The sequence below is a fragment of the Anoplolepis gracilipes genome, chromosome 4 (assembly GCF_047496725.1).
Source record: "Anoplolepis gracilipes chromosome 4, ASM4749672v1, whole genome shotgun sequence".
Taxonomy (NCBI): domain Eukaryota; kingdom Metazoa; phylum Arthropoda; class Insecta; order Hymenoptera; family Formicidae; genus Anoplolepis; species Anoplolepis gracilipes.
The window spans coordinates 11,432,000-11,448,418 of NC_132973.1; the positions used below are offsets into that span (position 1 = coordinate 11,432,000).

A 16,419-nucleotide genomic window follows, 5' to 3' on the forward strand; every position below is an offset into this window, starting at 1 on the left:
TAACGCTCTCTCCAGTTACAATAATCTCAGGATTCTCATTATTCAGACCAACTAGAAGAGAAGCTTAGAATAATTTAAATTTAGAATTATTTGTCTATTCTTAAATATATCATTTTAATTACCACTTAAACATGAATACGGAAAATAGCAAAGACAAATAACAAAAACATATTAAGGGGTTAAATCGGTATCACAAGAGTTAATACGCTCATGCCTAAGTCAGACGCTATAATAAGAAGCGATGACCTAGATCGACCCGGAATCATCCAGAACGTATTGACTTATCATGAGTGATGAACGTGGCGCGATAAAGCGTCCTCTAACAGCATCCCACTTCTACGCATTTCGTAATAATAATTAAGACCATCTGGCAAAGAAAAGGATGTGCGAGCGATATGTCAAATCGACCTAATCGAACAGTTTTCGAATGTATCGATTGGTTAGCCTAGCCGAACGCTAATTAAATTGCTTGATAGCCTGCAGAGAGAATTATGCAATTAGACAAGAAACATTAACCGATTAATTAATTAATGTTTTCATATTGCTCGCAAATGTGAAATTCAAGTTTCAATAGTATTCACATGGATAATTAGTTGTCTATTAATTATGAATTGTATGCGCGTATCAAATCTCTCTCTCTCTCTCTCTCTCTCTCTCTCTCTCTCTCTCTCTCTCTCTCTCTCTCTCTGTGTTTATTTAATTCAAATTTAGCATTCAGTAATAAACACTATAAAAAATAATAAATTATTGGAATAAAAATTAATATTTTATTTGTATTAAAGATACCTAACAAATTTCATGTACTTTATTTATATTACATATATATGTAATATTACTAATATATTAATTTATTATTTATGTGTTGGGAAGAAAATACTCTTCTTTCTATTTTTAATTTTTATATAAATAAGAGACCAAAAAAGTTAAAAAAAAAACTTATTTTATCGATATAGAATACGAAACTCAAATGGCAACGTTTCTTCTGTCTTTTCGCGGCTGTAACGATTAGCATAAAAACAACATTAATATTCGTTTGAATTTATTTATTAAAATTCTACGTGTAGTTTGAGAGGGGAACTCGTGACCGTTTTGCTCGTCACCCTAATCAAAGTTCATCTTGTCGTTGATTAGCATGAGGCCGTCACTCGCTTTTTCGGTCGTTAACGCGGCTCGTAGGCGCATAGCGTAATGTGTAACGACGGGCATTACAAGCGATTTATAGACGGTCGGACGAGGAGCAGCAATAAGATGATGAATGTGGCAACGCGCGAAATTGCTAATAAATACTTTTGCGACGCTAAACTGCAATAAAAAGCCAATTTTCCAAATTGAAATTGTTTAATTATTTTCTTCTCAAGATTATAACAATTAAAATCTAATTATGCCACACATCTATATTCTAAAAATAATTAATATTTCCCCACAAATAAATTATTTTAAAACGTCTGAATATCTATTTATGCGATCAATAAGTTTTTAGCGTAATTTGGTAATCAAAGTCGATCTCTGATTTATATCTTTGATACAAAATTTTTTATTTCATTCTGTAATGTCTAATTTTTCAATATTTAAATGATTTATATTAGTCCAACATTTTCCGTAGAAAAGTGCAATTTTCGCGGATTACGCGAAACCAATAACGATTTATAAGAAGAAATTCCTAATTTATCAACTCTATATTATCGAATGATTTCAAGTGTATTTATTTTTATAATTGAAAGATTTTCCAGGTTCTTTCTCTCTCTTTTCTCTCATTTTTTCATTGGATATAGAGATATATAGAAAAAAGGTGGTCAATTATGTTATTTACTCTTGTTTCTAAAGCGTGCAATTCAAATAACGATTAATTGTAGCGAAAAAATATTCTCGGGCAGATAGGAAACGTCCTGCAAATGATGTATATATAGCTTTTCTCCGTCGAAAAACGGCTGTCGAGGTCGATACGGCTCGAAAGCCAGCGGCAAAAGAGAGCTCTTCGTGATCGCTATTACGAGGCCGACGGTGCCACGCGAAACCAGAACGCGTGGAAAGAGAACGAGATCGAAACAGAAATATCATCTGTGAAGTTAAATATTTTTTTTTTTCTAGCCCAACACTACAATTATCACATATGTTTTTAAATTAAATCACAGATCTTGCGTCGAGAGATATCGGGAGTCCTACAGGCCTGCTATAAATGTATGTATCTACGCGAACCGAATTGAAAGGCCGCATTTACGTATTTGTGGTGCAAGAAATCTTGTGTGACTCGCGTGAAGAATCGCAAATAGAATAGTCCAGTCATAATAGCTGGATCTTTCGTCATCCGATAATTGGCGGTTATTAAATCTTCCCACTCGACCTGCCATCTCTCTCCTTTTTTCCTCTTCCTGTTTTTCACTCTTCATCTCAGTGCGGCTCGTTTTGCCTTTACGATTTTACACGCTCGACTTTATTGCAGTCTGCAGTAACCTCTTGAGAACGTAGCTTCCGGGATGTAGATTCAGCTGGATGATCTCAGACAGGAGATCTCGGCACACGAGTAAGAAATGCCGTTTCCAGGAATTTCCTAATCTCGATTCCGGAAAAGAGATCTGGCGGAATTGTAAATTTTGCAAACAAATTCATATATATATATATATATATATATATATATATATATATATATAACAGATTTAGAATTTTGTGCTTGAAGGAATATGAGAAAACAAAGGGCTGAAGAAAAAAATAAGAATACGAAGAAAAAAGGGCGAATACAGAGGCGAGTGCAAGATGGCGGTCGCTAAAGGCAAATAAAAGTCGGACACGCATGTCACGCATACACTGTTTAAAGGAAGTTTCCTCCCCTTCGCTTTGTCTCTCTCTCCTCGGTGAACCCACTCGTAAAATGACGTCCGCGGCTTTGTCTCCGCGCGCGCACACGCGCCAACGAATGCATACGCATACCACACGCACACGCGTGACGCAGGTGCACTTGCTTCTCGCAAGTAACATCACGTATCTCTTTTCTTAGTGTCTGCAAAGGGGGAGAGGGGAGAGCAGAGGCTCATAAATATTAATATCTTCGGAGATGTCGATCGCGACACCTTCCTCTCTTCACGTCTTCTTGTCGTCGTTAATTTTTTCTTTCATTAAAATATTTATTAAGAAATATTTAAAACTCATTTGCGCGTATGAATGAAAGCCACATTATACGCGCGCAAAAAAAAAAAAGCATTTGCAATGCGAAATTTGACAGCCCGTGCTGTAATAATTACAAACTCGTGAAAAGAACGACGACCCACCTGACGCACAGAAGTTTCAACGAAATGATTACAGACTCTTCGCGTTCAAACATAATCATCTCCCGCTCTCGACACGCGCGCACCGAAAAAGTCCGTAATTTACTTTCGGAGCACATGACAAGGAACGTACACACGCGTTAATTACCCAAGTGCCAGGACATCTGCATCAGATAAGTCCATGTGTACAGGGTCGCTGCACCTCTCGGAGACTCGGAGCAAAGGGACTCTTTAGCTTTACTTTGATTAATTCTGTATAATTTTCTAAACTATATTAAACAAATAAACATATTGTCTCTACACAGAAAAAAAGAATATTCTTACTTTGACAATATCTTTAGTTTCAGGCTTGAATAAAGACATTTTATATAGTTCAACCAAAAAAAATATATTTTTGTTATTTAAGAATAATTTTCTTGAATGAAGAGGAAAAAATGTTGGATAGAAAATAACACATGCTCAAATCAAAGATTACAATTTTCTTAGAGTTAAAATAATTATTTTATTCCTGAAATGACAATTATAGTATTGAAATAAGATTATATTGTTGAAATTTGAGATTTTTAAATTCTTCCAAGAAGATTATAAATTGTTGTGTATACATGAAACAATAAACGCGTTCATATGAGTATATATTTTGATTTGACACTTGCCTTTTTTCTGTGCATTCATCTCATTACAAGCTAAAACTATTGATGCAATTTTAGTCATAATATTGTGCGCCGTTATGTTTGAATTTTGATTAATTTTATGTACAAAATGTTCCAAATATTCAGTCAAATTTACTACTAGAATATTAATGATGATTTTTCTTATTTATATAATTATTATACATCACATACGTGTTACGCACACAATTACGTTGTAGCTTCCATGTTATTATACAGAACAGTTATTTCCTTTGTGTTAGTCATCATCTCTAGTATCGCGATATTTTATCACGGCTTTATTATCAGTAGCAAATAGAGCGGAGTAGACGCACGGAGTATATCATTAACGCGCGATTTCGCATCGTTTGAGCAAGATAATTGCGGCGTATATCTCGCGAGAAATGCGACTCAACCTTACATAACGCGGCAAAGAGACAACATCGTTGCACCGCAGTCCGTAAAATAAAACAATTTTCATAAATCACGGGGTGTGTCACTGAACGCAAAATATACGGGCAATACTTGCTTAAAGCAGCAAGAAACTGCAAATAGAGAAATAGACGAGAGATGACGATATCTCGATGCGCCGCGCCGAGCGGATCGGAATATCGAATCGAAATCTGCACAAAAAACTTGCTAGCCTATCCGTTGCGTCTTTCGCTTTTTCACCTGATGATCGATATATCGAGTGATCGAAAAGTCACGCCTTAGTATCAAAGTGATCTTAACGGTATGAGAATATGTCTGAGAATGATCTAGATCTTTCAATCTACAATAAATCTAAACTGTACCTAAACTATAATATGCTCAAGAATTATGTAATAATCTTTCATTTAATTTACTAAAAGATCAAAACAATTATTATGCAAAACAGGTATGATAAAATTCCTTCAATATAAAGAAGAGTAACAAGGTGAAACAAATAAAAACAGTACAAAAATAAATTTCGAGAGATGAAAGAATCAAGGCACTTAAGAAATATATAACTCGAAAGATCTTCAAGCCTATAAATTGATCATAATTCACTATCAACAAGACAATCTTGAGATAATATGCCGCCACCATTAAATTTCAATGTGAAATTTGCATGCCAAGTTACTTGTGCATGACGCAATCGTATCGTTGCAACGATTAATACTATATTTATTTTTCAAGGAAGTCTCTACGAATCGATCGATGATTTAACTTGACGAGATTGCACATGCTCGTGTCTTTCTTTTTTTTCTTTCTAAAAATCGAATTTTCTAGCCAAGATTGATTAAAAAAAAAAAATCAGAATTTAACAGAATGGAATGTAAAATCAGTGTGCGTCATCAGTGAAAACGAGTCTGCACTATGAAGATATTCTACTATGCATACAGATGTAGATTCAAGCATGTTTTTACGCGTGTCATACTTAACATTACTTCGTACGAAATCTTGTTTCTCTAATCACGTTTTCTTCGCGTAAAATCTTGATGTATTTTTTATTGCATGGTTCTCAGAAAAAGAGACACGCAAAAAATTCTGACACTTACTAACTTTTGGCGTCACATGTGCACGCGCATAGGCATAGGTATAAATATGTAGATGCACATACGCATGCATAAAAATATATATTTTAATAAGAGAAACATTTATTTAAAAATTTTATAAATTTAATAATATCGCCTATTAAATATTTTTGCATTTAATATAACATCTCGAATATAAAAATTTGTAAAAATTTTTAATAAGAATTGTGTTTATTAATAATAATAATAATAAACTAAATATTTTCATAAAATGTTATTTGCAAGAGTATTTGTATACTTTTAGATTTGATTTTTACATAATTTAATGATTAATATTTTATATTAAATTATATAAAATATTCTTATTAGAATAAATTTACTTTAATAAAACTGAATCTCATATTATAGATTAAATAAAATGTATTTTTTCCATAATTTTTTTAATTAAAATTTAGTCTATCAGTTATTGATAACGCAAAAAATAAAAAACACAACTAAAATATGAACAAATAATATAAAGACGAAGATGAAAGACGGGAATAGCGATAACAATAAGTACGACGATAATAATGATTCATTGTGGTGGATTTAATTCATAGGCCAGCATACACGCACACATACACTTGTATATGAACGGCCAAAGGCCCTGAAGGTATAGATGCGAAGACGAAGAGACCCCAGGGCTTGATTGAAGCCAAGTACCCAGCCAATCCCGTAGTCCCGCTTATTAAAAGTCGCACTGTTGTTTCGCCTTTTGTCTCTCCTTTTAATGTTCAATTTTAACTGACCGCGTTGAATGCGTGTTCGTCTTTATAAGCATCTTTGCTTTCCCTCGTCTTTCCCTCGAAAACCAACAACTCTACTAACTTTCATAGACTCTTCCGCAATATCAGTGACGTAAAATAAAGTTTAAAATAAAAAAAATTACTAAAACTACGTTATTTAAATAATTTAAAAAATGACGATATAATGACAGATAATTGCTATATAAAGAGATGTAATATTAAAGTGTTATTTCTTAAATATTGTTGCTATTTAAAATAATTACATGTCATTTGATAATCTTTTGAATAAAATAAGTTTGCCATGTATTATGTGTTTTTTGCTTTATTTAATCATTTATGTTATCATAAATTACAGTTTAATTGATTCTTTGTCTTATACTTTGTATATTTTTCATTTTTTGTCTTATACTTTTAATATTATAAAATTTCGATACATGTAACAATTCCAATCTAAAAATTCCAAGCATCTATAATTTTAAAATTCTCTCAAAGTAAAAAATTTTCTCATATATGTATATTAGAATAAAGCTTAGAAATTCTAGAAGAAAAAAAGATTCAATGACTCAGCATTTGAAAATTCAAATATTTCAGATTAAATTTGCATTAAAACATCCTAAGTAGTAATGAGTCAAGATTACGGATTGTTTACGATATTCTCAACGGTAGTTTTGATTAGCCTACGACAAGAATGTCCTCCAAACATGTTTCTATCTTTACAGGATCCACTTCCGCTAACGAAGCAGCTCTCGCAAAAAATGCGAGAATTCTCCGACAGAGAATTCGCGTAATTGGTCGGTTGATTGGATCGTGGATGTAAAAACAGAATAAAGGATAAATTCTCAAGACTAATTCAACGTCGATATTGAATTGAACGCAAAGAAAAGAGTATAATTCAAAAATGTTGAAGAAATTCAACGTCGCTACGTGAGAAAAAAAACGCCGATAAAAAACAAAACTCCTTGTATATCATCATGAGAGGCTAGAGGATCCGGGCTAACTATTGAGTAATAGTAATTCAACGTAGTACTCTGAGAGTCCTTGAAAATATAGCACACAGCTGCTTCTTAAAAATCAACCCTATGATTCTGATAGAGAACATTAAAATATCAAAATATTTATTTTATGAAATGTAAAAAAAAATATCAAGATGTAAATATATCATCATTTAATACAGTTATAAAATTATATCATGTATATAATTAATTTAAAAAATTAAATTTTTAAGATAATTGTATAATTAATTTTACTATGTATATACATACATGATTCAATAAATTACATTGTAATTTAGAGAGAGAGAGAGAAATTATATCTATTCTTTCTCTCTGTATATTACTTTGTAAGTTTTAATTTAAAAATTCTTTTTTCAGTTTTTAAATTATTAAAATAATTTAATATTAATCGATTTTCAACGTTTATTCTAAAGTAAACGCGTCGTTTAATTTTTCACATTGTAACCTTCACATCTCATTAAAATATTTCATATTCGAATTAAATCATAAGGTCCAGCGAGTCACGCAACATTTTTTCAAGAATAAAAAATTTCAGGAATTGGTTTTAAAAATTTCGCACAGACACGAAAGAAGTGTTGCTGCTGGCTATCATTTCGCGAGAGGATCGCAAGGATAATAATAATTGCAATTTATGGCTGGCTGCGCCAATAAACCGGCCGCTCGATGGATTAACAGAACTCCCACGTGTGTTCTCGATATACTGTTTTTTGTTCCAAGTTTACGAATCGCGCAAGTTGACATTTCTGAGCATCCTCCCTCTCCATTCTTGGTGATAATAATATAATCGATAAGAACGTTTTGTTTATGCGATTTCTCGATATCTAAATTGTGATGTGGAAATTTTGATATATTTGAGACATATACATATGTAATTTACTGTTTCGTAATCTTTCTCTGAAAGTTTTAACATCAATATAAAGAATTATTGTTAAAAATTATTAATATTTAACATATTATTTGTCATAATAATTTATTAATTGATTACTAATTATATTAAAGCAGTTAATCTTTATTAATATATTTATTAGTATTTATATATATGTATATATATATATATATATATATATATATATATATATATATATATATATATATTGTAATATATACAAATAATGGATATTATATTTATTTATAGAAATTTGTAATTTAATATTTTTAGTTTAATTTAACTATTTAGATATTGATAACATAAATAAATATTAATTGAGTCCGATTCCCGAATAGTATGCTCTATGATAGTATAGATGCGGTTAGAGATTACAAATTAATTAATGATAATGTACGCATTGCGTGATCGGTCACGCAAAAGTGTGAAAAAAAAGCATTTTGATGCGCACCAGAACTACTAATTAGATGACAGATACGTAAGTGAATACTATACTGCATTTGAATTTGAAGATACAAAATTATTCTCTCTAGATGCACATATACATATAAATGCAACTTTTCACTTTAATAGAATATGCATTGAAAAGGAATCGACATTTTTTAAATTATCTATCAAGAAAAATTCATCTTTGTAATATTTAAATGATTAAATAATTCTATTTAAAATTTTAAAAATAACATTGTAAAAAATAATTTTTCATTATCCAACTGTATCAAAACGTCTCTTTTTGATATTATTTATAATTAATTTGTCTTGATCAATGTTTCAATATTTTAAAATTTAAATTTTAAAGTTTGAGCGGTTTGAATTTAAAGAAATCTATTAAAATTAATAGAATTTATTAATTAAATTTTTGCTTACAGAATAAGACTGATAATGAATCTGGCCGAAATGAAAATTCGTCCGAATAAATCTAGTTCACCTACTTTCGCGTTTCTATAATTTCGATGCCATCGGCGACAGCACGTGTGTTTGGAAAGAGTGACGAATGATGCGTTGTAATGAAGCGAGCAAATGGAGAGACTCGCGCATTACGAGATTTAATTACAAACATGCTCGCGCTGGTTGCTAGAATATCGCAAGAAAAACGTCATGCGTACGAGCTAGAATCACTAATAAAATCGACATATGTACATACAATGTGTATGTATATATGAAAGCAGCACTATCTGAACCATCAATGTATTTCCGCTGCTTAATCAACAACTATATGGGCAATCTCTGTTTTTAATTATGCGACTCTAAGATTTAATCATTCTATCTGGATCGAAGAACGTTTCTGCGCCACATGGTTAAGGTGTTGTAATACTAAGCACATCGAAGGACGATCGTAAGTGACGTAATCATTTACAAAGTCGATTAACAAAGTCGCTCGTAAAAGCTCACCTTGTGAATCTTCCTTGTAAATCGTGATTAATAGCGAATCGTCGTTCGAGATTTATATAAGAAGTTTTGAATCTTTCGTTTTGTTAACTATTTTTTTTTTAAATACATTAATAAATAATATTTATTATTTTTTAAAATAACTTTTTTAAAGCAAATAAATATAGACTATAAAATCCATAATATATGACAGTTCTACACAGAAAAAAAGAATATTCTTACTTTGACAATATCTTTGGTTTCAAAATGTAAATCTTGATGAGATTATATTGCGTTAAATAAAGAAAATTTGCTTAGATGAAGACATTTTATATAGTTTAAACAAAAAAAAATATATTCTTCTCATTTAAGAATAATTTTCTTGAATGGAGAGGAAAAAATGTTGGCTAGAAAATAACACATGTTCAAATCGAAGATTATAATTTTTTTAGAATTAAAATAATGATTTTAATCTTAAAATGACAATTGTGATATTGAAATAAGATTATAATATCGTGGAAATTTTTAAATTCTTCCAAGAAGATTATAAATTGTTGCGTATATATGAAACAATGAACGCGTTCATATGAGTATATAAGTTTTGATTTGACATTTACTTTTTTTCTGTGTACATGAAGAAATACCAGATAAAATGAACTAAATAATAATTACGTAAATTATATGTATATCGTAAGATTTACGAGTAAAGTTCATGTGTGTGCATAAAATAAGATTCTTTGGACAATTTTTAGTGTCAAACTCGAATATCTTTCATTTATGTACTTTTCGGACGTCCTTTATATTATTGCGAAATATTTATCAATGCTCTAAGAAGTCACGGCATTGATCGGCGAGGGCAGTACTCCCGTAGAATGATTCAAGGGATCCTTTGCTTCACGATCGATTGTTGCGGCCATGAAATCGCGGGGTCACACGACGGGATAGTAAATCCTGAACACACATTCACGGACCCTCGCGCGCACAAAAGAACGAAACGCAGCGCCTGTATTGTCAGTCTTTCTCTTGCTCCTTGCTTTCGTTACAATATCTCGCAAAGATCAACGACAACGACGTCGAATCCTCCTATATTGCTGTTTCCTTTCCCGAATATTCCATTCACTAATCGTTTTCGTAAATTCCCGACGGTGATTTGTCAAAAGAACGCTCCCCTCCCTGGGAATTTGCAATTCTATATATAGAGTTTTATTGTTGCCAATCGTATTTTAGTAGTGACTTTCAACGACAAAATCCTACCTACATATTTACAATCGAAAGACGCACGAGACATTCTCTTTTTTTTTGCGAATGAATTCATAACTAGCTTAAGATTACTCCTAAAAATAGCTCTTGGAATTTAGATTGCATATAAAGATTGTAAGTTTCATTCGGATAAATAATAAGCAAAATCGAATGAATTTAATAAAACTTAAAACACTTGTCAAACATGAAAGGATTCTGTATTACATTATTTTTTTTTCATGTTATTCATATTATTGTTTATTATTATATTATTATATTATATTATTGTGATATTTTTATTTTATATAAAAATTATTCAGACTTTGAGAGAAGGAAATATATATTTACACACATCTTCTTTGAAAAATTATTTTTCTGGTCGACCCTCGAAAAGAGGGTTTATGTTGTTTAGATTAGACAAAGTCACACAAAAATCTCAGACACTGAAGTATCCTATTTTCTGAAATATTAGTTTAAGATTCTATGCTGTAGGTCATAAATATAAAGCAAAAGTATGCGCCACTTCAAATAAATAAATAAATAAATAAATAATAAAACTCTTAAAAAAACGGCATATTACTAATATAGAAAATGTAAACTACTAAGAAGTCTATAATTTCAAATTTTTTTTTATAGAGAATAAATTTAAACTAAATGGTATAATTATGTTGCTTTTCTTTTCACCATACAGGAAATATAAGCGATAATATAAATTACATAACGTATAATGAAAGCGCATGGAAACACTGTTCACTATAAATCTCGATAATGCGGTCGATCGATCATTATTGCTCATCGGATGCGATAAATATCCGTTTACGAATGGACTATCATTAGAAATTAGGCTATAAAATTTATGATAACGAAACGCTATAGCGCATGAATCGCGGTCGTAAAATACGGTATCTAGTAGCTTTAAATTTTTATAAATGAGCCAGTTATCTTTTCAAATTCCTTGAGGCACAGATTAGTCAATTTTTTGTAAAGTTTTACTACCTGTTGCCCAGAGAGTGAGAGAGTGAGAGAGAGAGAGAGAGAGAGAGAGAGAGAGAGAGAGAGAGAGAGAGAGAGAGAGAGTGAGAACTTCCGGGATTTCTCTAAATTAATTACAATGGCAATTCATATAATCGATATTGAAATTGTTTTAATAAAGGAAATATGTAAATTGATATTTCTCTAATATAAAAATGTTTTTCTTAAACATAATTATAAACTTAAAATTTATCAATCTTTGTGTGATATTCAATATAAAAAAAGTACTGTAAGATCTTTTTAATTTAAAATTAAATACTGTCGAAATTCAACATTTTTTCTGTTAATTTTAAAAATTAATTTAAAAAAATGAAAAAAAGAGAGGAAAGCTACAAAAATTTTATATCAATAATATCAAATATTGCATAGTTAGTTTGCGAAATTTGCATCGGAAAAATTAATTAAAAATTCATAAAAGGGAGGCAGGAAAGCAGTGATCGTTTGAAACCTTTACACAAAATGACTAAATCGCTATTTTTTGTCTTCGATAAAATCGAGAGATAATCACGGTTTCGTTTTTTTTTTGGGGGGGGGGGCTCCTCTGTTTACAGTGCTATTAGCGAGGCAAAACATTAAACGCTTTGCGATCGAGTAGCGAGAGGAGAGAAAAGTGGCGAGAGAAGAATCACAAGGAGCGGATTCGGACTGCATTTCGGACCAAGCAAGCTCTGTGGATTTTCCGCTTCGTCGAGCGTTTCGCGGCGATTTATGTTCTACGAGCAATTAAACGTACAATTAGAGTACAGAGTGTTAGTGTGTGTGTGTGTGTTATGACTCGTGTATGCTACTCTCTCCGTGGCGCTGATACATCGAAGAAAGGGGAAATAGTATCGGTACGCGGTACTTCCACAAGTCTAATTAAATGTTTCGATAAATCGGCTTCCTCTCTCTTATGATGAGGTCTAGGATTATTTATTCGCAATTCGCTCTGCTGCTGTCAATATTACACCAATGTTACGTAAAATCGAAAATATAAAGCTGACGTTGGAAAATTTTATTTTAACATCGTAATAAGAATTATATATTAAACAGAAAGATATTCTAAAATAAAATTTTTTAATGAATTTAAAGAATTTTGTATGTGTATATAGAATATTTTTTACGTCATTATATAAAAGCGTTTTAAATAATTACAAACTGGTAATCGCTTTATGAGTGTATATAATGTAAAAACCAGATTAAAAAATAAAATTAAATAAAATAAAATTAAATTAAATTAAAATTGAGTTTGTGAGTTAACAATGATATTTATTACAATTGCTGATAATATGCAATATAATACAAGTAAAAAATAAATATAGAGCATCTGCGTACATTCTCGAATGCAGCCTGCATCTACATCGAGAGCGCACTTACCCCGCCATATATAGGGTGTCAATAACTAAATACGGGTGCGACGTTCTCGCGAGATTTCTTCAGGGATTGAGGGAATGACGTACTCGTATATACAGAGAGAAGAGAAGAAAAGCAACCGAGTAAGTACGACTATGTGTGTGCGGTTCGAGAATGCACGATGCAGCCGGCGACCGCGCAAAAATCCGCGACTCTTAGGAACGACCTAGGATTCCCTCTATTTCTGCCATATATGTATGTACGTACGCACGTTCGAGAGTGCGATGAACGCGAACCCTGCGATCTCGACCTGAGAGGTCCCTCTCCTCATTATCGATATTCAGATTTTAAATATGTTCAATTGTAATGGAGCAAAATTATAAATTATTTCATTTTCCTTTAGAAAGGTTCTCCTATCTACTGATTAATTAGACGAGTTATAAAAAGAAAAAAATGTTGCATTTACAATTAAGAGTCTTCAATCAATCAATTTTCTTTCTTCTTTAAATAAATAAATTATGAAAGAGATATAATTTGTTTTTGTTACGCAATGGAATTTGAGACTTTTATATGTGAAATTTAATTTCTGTCAACAATCGATTTTCTCGCGTATGGACTTTGTCGATATATCGAGAGTGGCAAAGAGGTTACTGTGTTGTATAGGTAACGTGCGAGAGAAATGTGGCATACTTAGAGAATCGCGATATCTAGCGAGATAAACGCGAGTCCGTGAGTATAATGTGACATAAAATGTCGAAAATGAAAATTTGGCGTTTCCTGTTAGTGAAAATTGAATACCACGTAATTTTCTTCGAGAGTCTATAATCATCTTACTAAACTATTATCTATAGAGAGATATGTAACTCTAAAATTTCATCGATAAGTTCTTTAACTTTCAATTTAAGTGAAAGTCATTCACTAATTTAATAGACAATGGATAAAAAATATGTGTACGATTATTTATTAATTATTAATAATTAATAAAATAATAAATAAAGTTTTTAATCAATTGTGTAATTTGATTAAGTTTTTTTTTTTGTACTTTCGTAAAGTTTTATTATTCCAAAATTAGCTAATAGGAAATAATATGTGTATGTATATCTCACCATCGAAAGATTAAATTCTCAATAATAAATTCAATCAAATCAAGCAAGTTGTTCAATATAGTAAAGATTTCATAATAATAAATCATTATCAATATGATCAATAAATTTTTACGATAATTATATGATGATTTGATATTTCACAAGTTTGAGATATAAACTCTAACAAAAGTAACGCTTCAAGTAATATACACGTGTCTATTGATATTCTTACATATTTCTAAAACGCTACCAGCTTGCAGCGAGATAGACACTCGTATACACATTCGAATAATCATTGTGATAGATAACACGCGATAACGTATCAGAAGGTATACGAATGCATCGGATAGTATCAGAAGAGAAAATCGATAGATCCAAACGAACAATCTCGCGCAAATTGCACAATTATTTTCTTTTCTAATTCTCTCCTTCGACAATCACCTTTGAGTCACCGTTTCAATATATTCCACGAGTTAATAATCAAGAGATTCAAATCAAATCAAACTACACACCCTCACATCCCGATCACGATCACGAAGAAAATATTGGAGAAGCACGTAGATCACGATCGATTTGCGAATCAAAAATACACGTGCGACGTCAAACGCTGCATGACGCCAACTGAGAACTGAGCGCGTGAAGCATCAAAGCATCTCGGACTCGGACTCCGTGACTCGGTAGGGACTCGATGACGGTCTACGGGGCCTGAGCGACGCTCGATCCTATTGGTTGGTGTGTTGGTTGGCAAGTCGAGACCACCAAGTGGTCCCACGGCCAGTCGACTGCAGGTGCATTCGCTCTGCAGCGCGCGCTTTTTGAAATAAAAATGTTTTATCCAATATCGATACTTTTTTATCGATACTCACTCCGATATCGAATATTATTCTGTATTTAAAAAAAAAACATATATGTATAGAAAACATATATTTTTCTTTCTAGCGTATCATTCGATGTCCTTCGTAAATTATAAATATTTTCAAGTGTATTTTTACGTTGTGATATTTAAGAAATTCAATTAAAATTAAATTGAAAAATTTAAATTAATTATTATATTAATTAAGACAAAAATTGCACGTTAAGTCAGTTTTTAAATAAAAATTAAAATTACTGCAAGAAATAAGAAATATAAATAAAACCTATGAAATTAAAAATATATTTATATATATAGGGTGTCCGGTAATTACCGCCCCACCTCTCTAGAGTAGATAGAGCAGGTCAAACTGAACATAAAAGTCCTCTACTATTTGCGCAATAATTATTAAACTATTAATTAAAAACGTTCAGCGAACGATATTGTATATATATATATAATTTCGTTCGCTGAACGTTTTTAATTAATAGTTTATTGATTATTGCGCAAATCGCAAAATAATAGAGGACTTTTATGTTCAGTTTGACCTGCTCTATCTACCCTAGAGAGGTAGGGCGGTAATTACCGGACACTCGGTGTATATATATATATATATATATATATAAAATTTATGTTAACATAAAGTATTTAATATGTAACCTAGTAAACGTACGGATCTTGATCTGGCTGTCGCAATAGACAGATAATTGCCATATACAAGATCATTGCAACAGGTTACAGGAGTTTCGAAGTTCATTAGAGAATACTAGCTTGTAGGCTCGCTAATTGTCGATTAATTATAACTAATCATCCACGCCAATTTGCTCTGTTTCCATGCGACTAACTGCATACGTCCCATTCGCGGCGATGATAGATCCGGTCGTGTTAATTAGTCGCTATTCGCAATTATAGCGACATCGTTTTGTGTTAATCATCGCACGCTCGTTACGGTGAACAATCGCGACGATAGATATCAAAGTGGAGCAAAGTTCAATATTAACAGCCGCATATAAAATTGAAGCGACACATAAATAAGATCGCAATTATACGTATTATATGTATATAGTACTTACGTTTGTAGAAAGTTGACTGGTTAACGAGTGCACCTTCTCTTGAGCATCTAACAACTCGCGACGCAATTTTCTCAATTCGTGAGCTTGCTTCTCTTCAGCCGAGCTGTAAAGACTGCTCGCGGTAGACACCAATGATACCGAAGAGCCATGAACTAAAGCAAACGCAAAAGATTCCTTCCTTATTGCATTTATCGCACATTAATTATCGATCTTTCATTCTAGAATCAATATTAATATCCGTGTTTAATCTGATTATACAAAAAAATTTTAATTTCAAAACTATGTTATTAATTTATTATATCTTTCGCGTATATAAATCTACAGAATAATTCAGATTAATTTAAAAAATTTTCCTT

General features: G+C 31.6%; 1 protein-coding gene across 7 annotated transcripts in view; it reads right to left on the reverse strand.

Moving 5' to 3' along the window:
* The window catches only part of Sick (sickie), a 183,905-nt gene that overhangs the window by 19,413 nt on the left and 148,073 nt on the right, over positions 1-16,419 (reverse strand). For all 7 annotated transcript variants that reach the window (XM_072891062.1, XM_072891063.1, XM_072891059.1 and 4 more), the window contains one exon: positions 16,064-16,215. In XM_072891062.1, the coding sequence (XP_072747163.1) occupies positions 16,064-16,215 (152 nt within the window). The remainder of the gene's footprint in view (positions 1-16,063; positions 16,216-16,419) is intronic.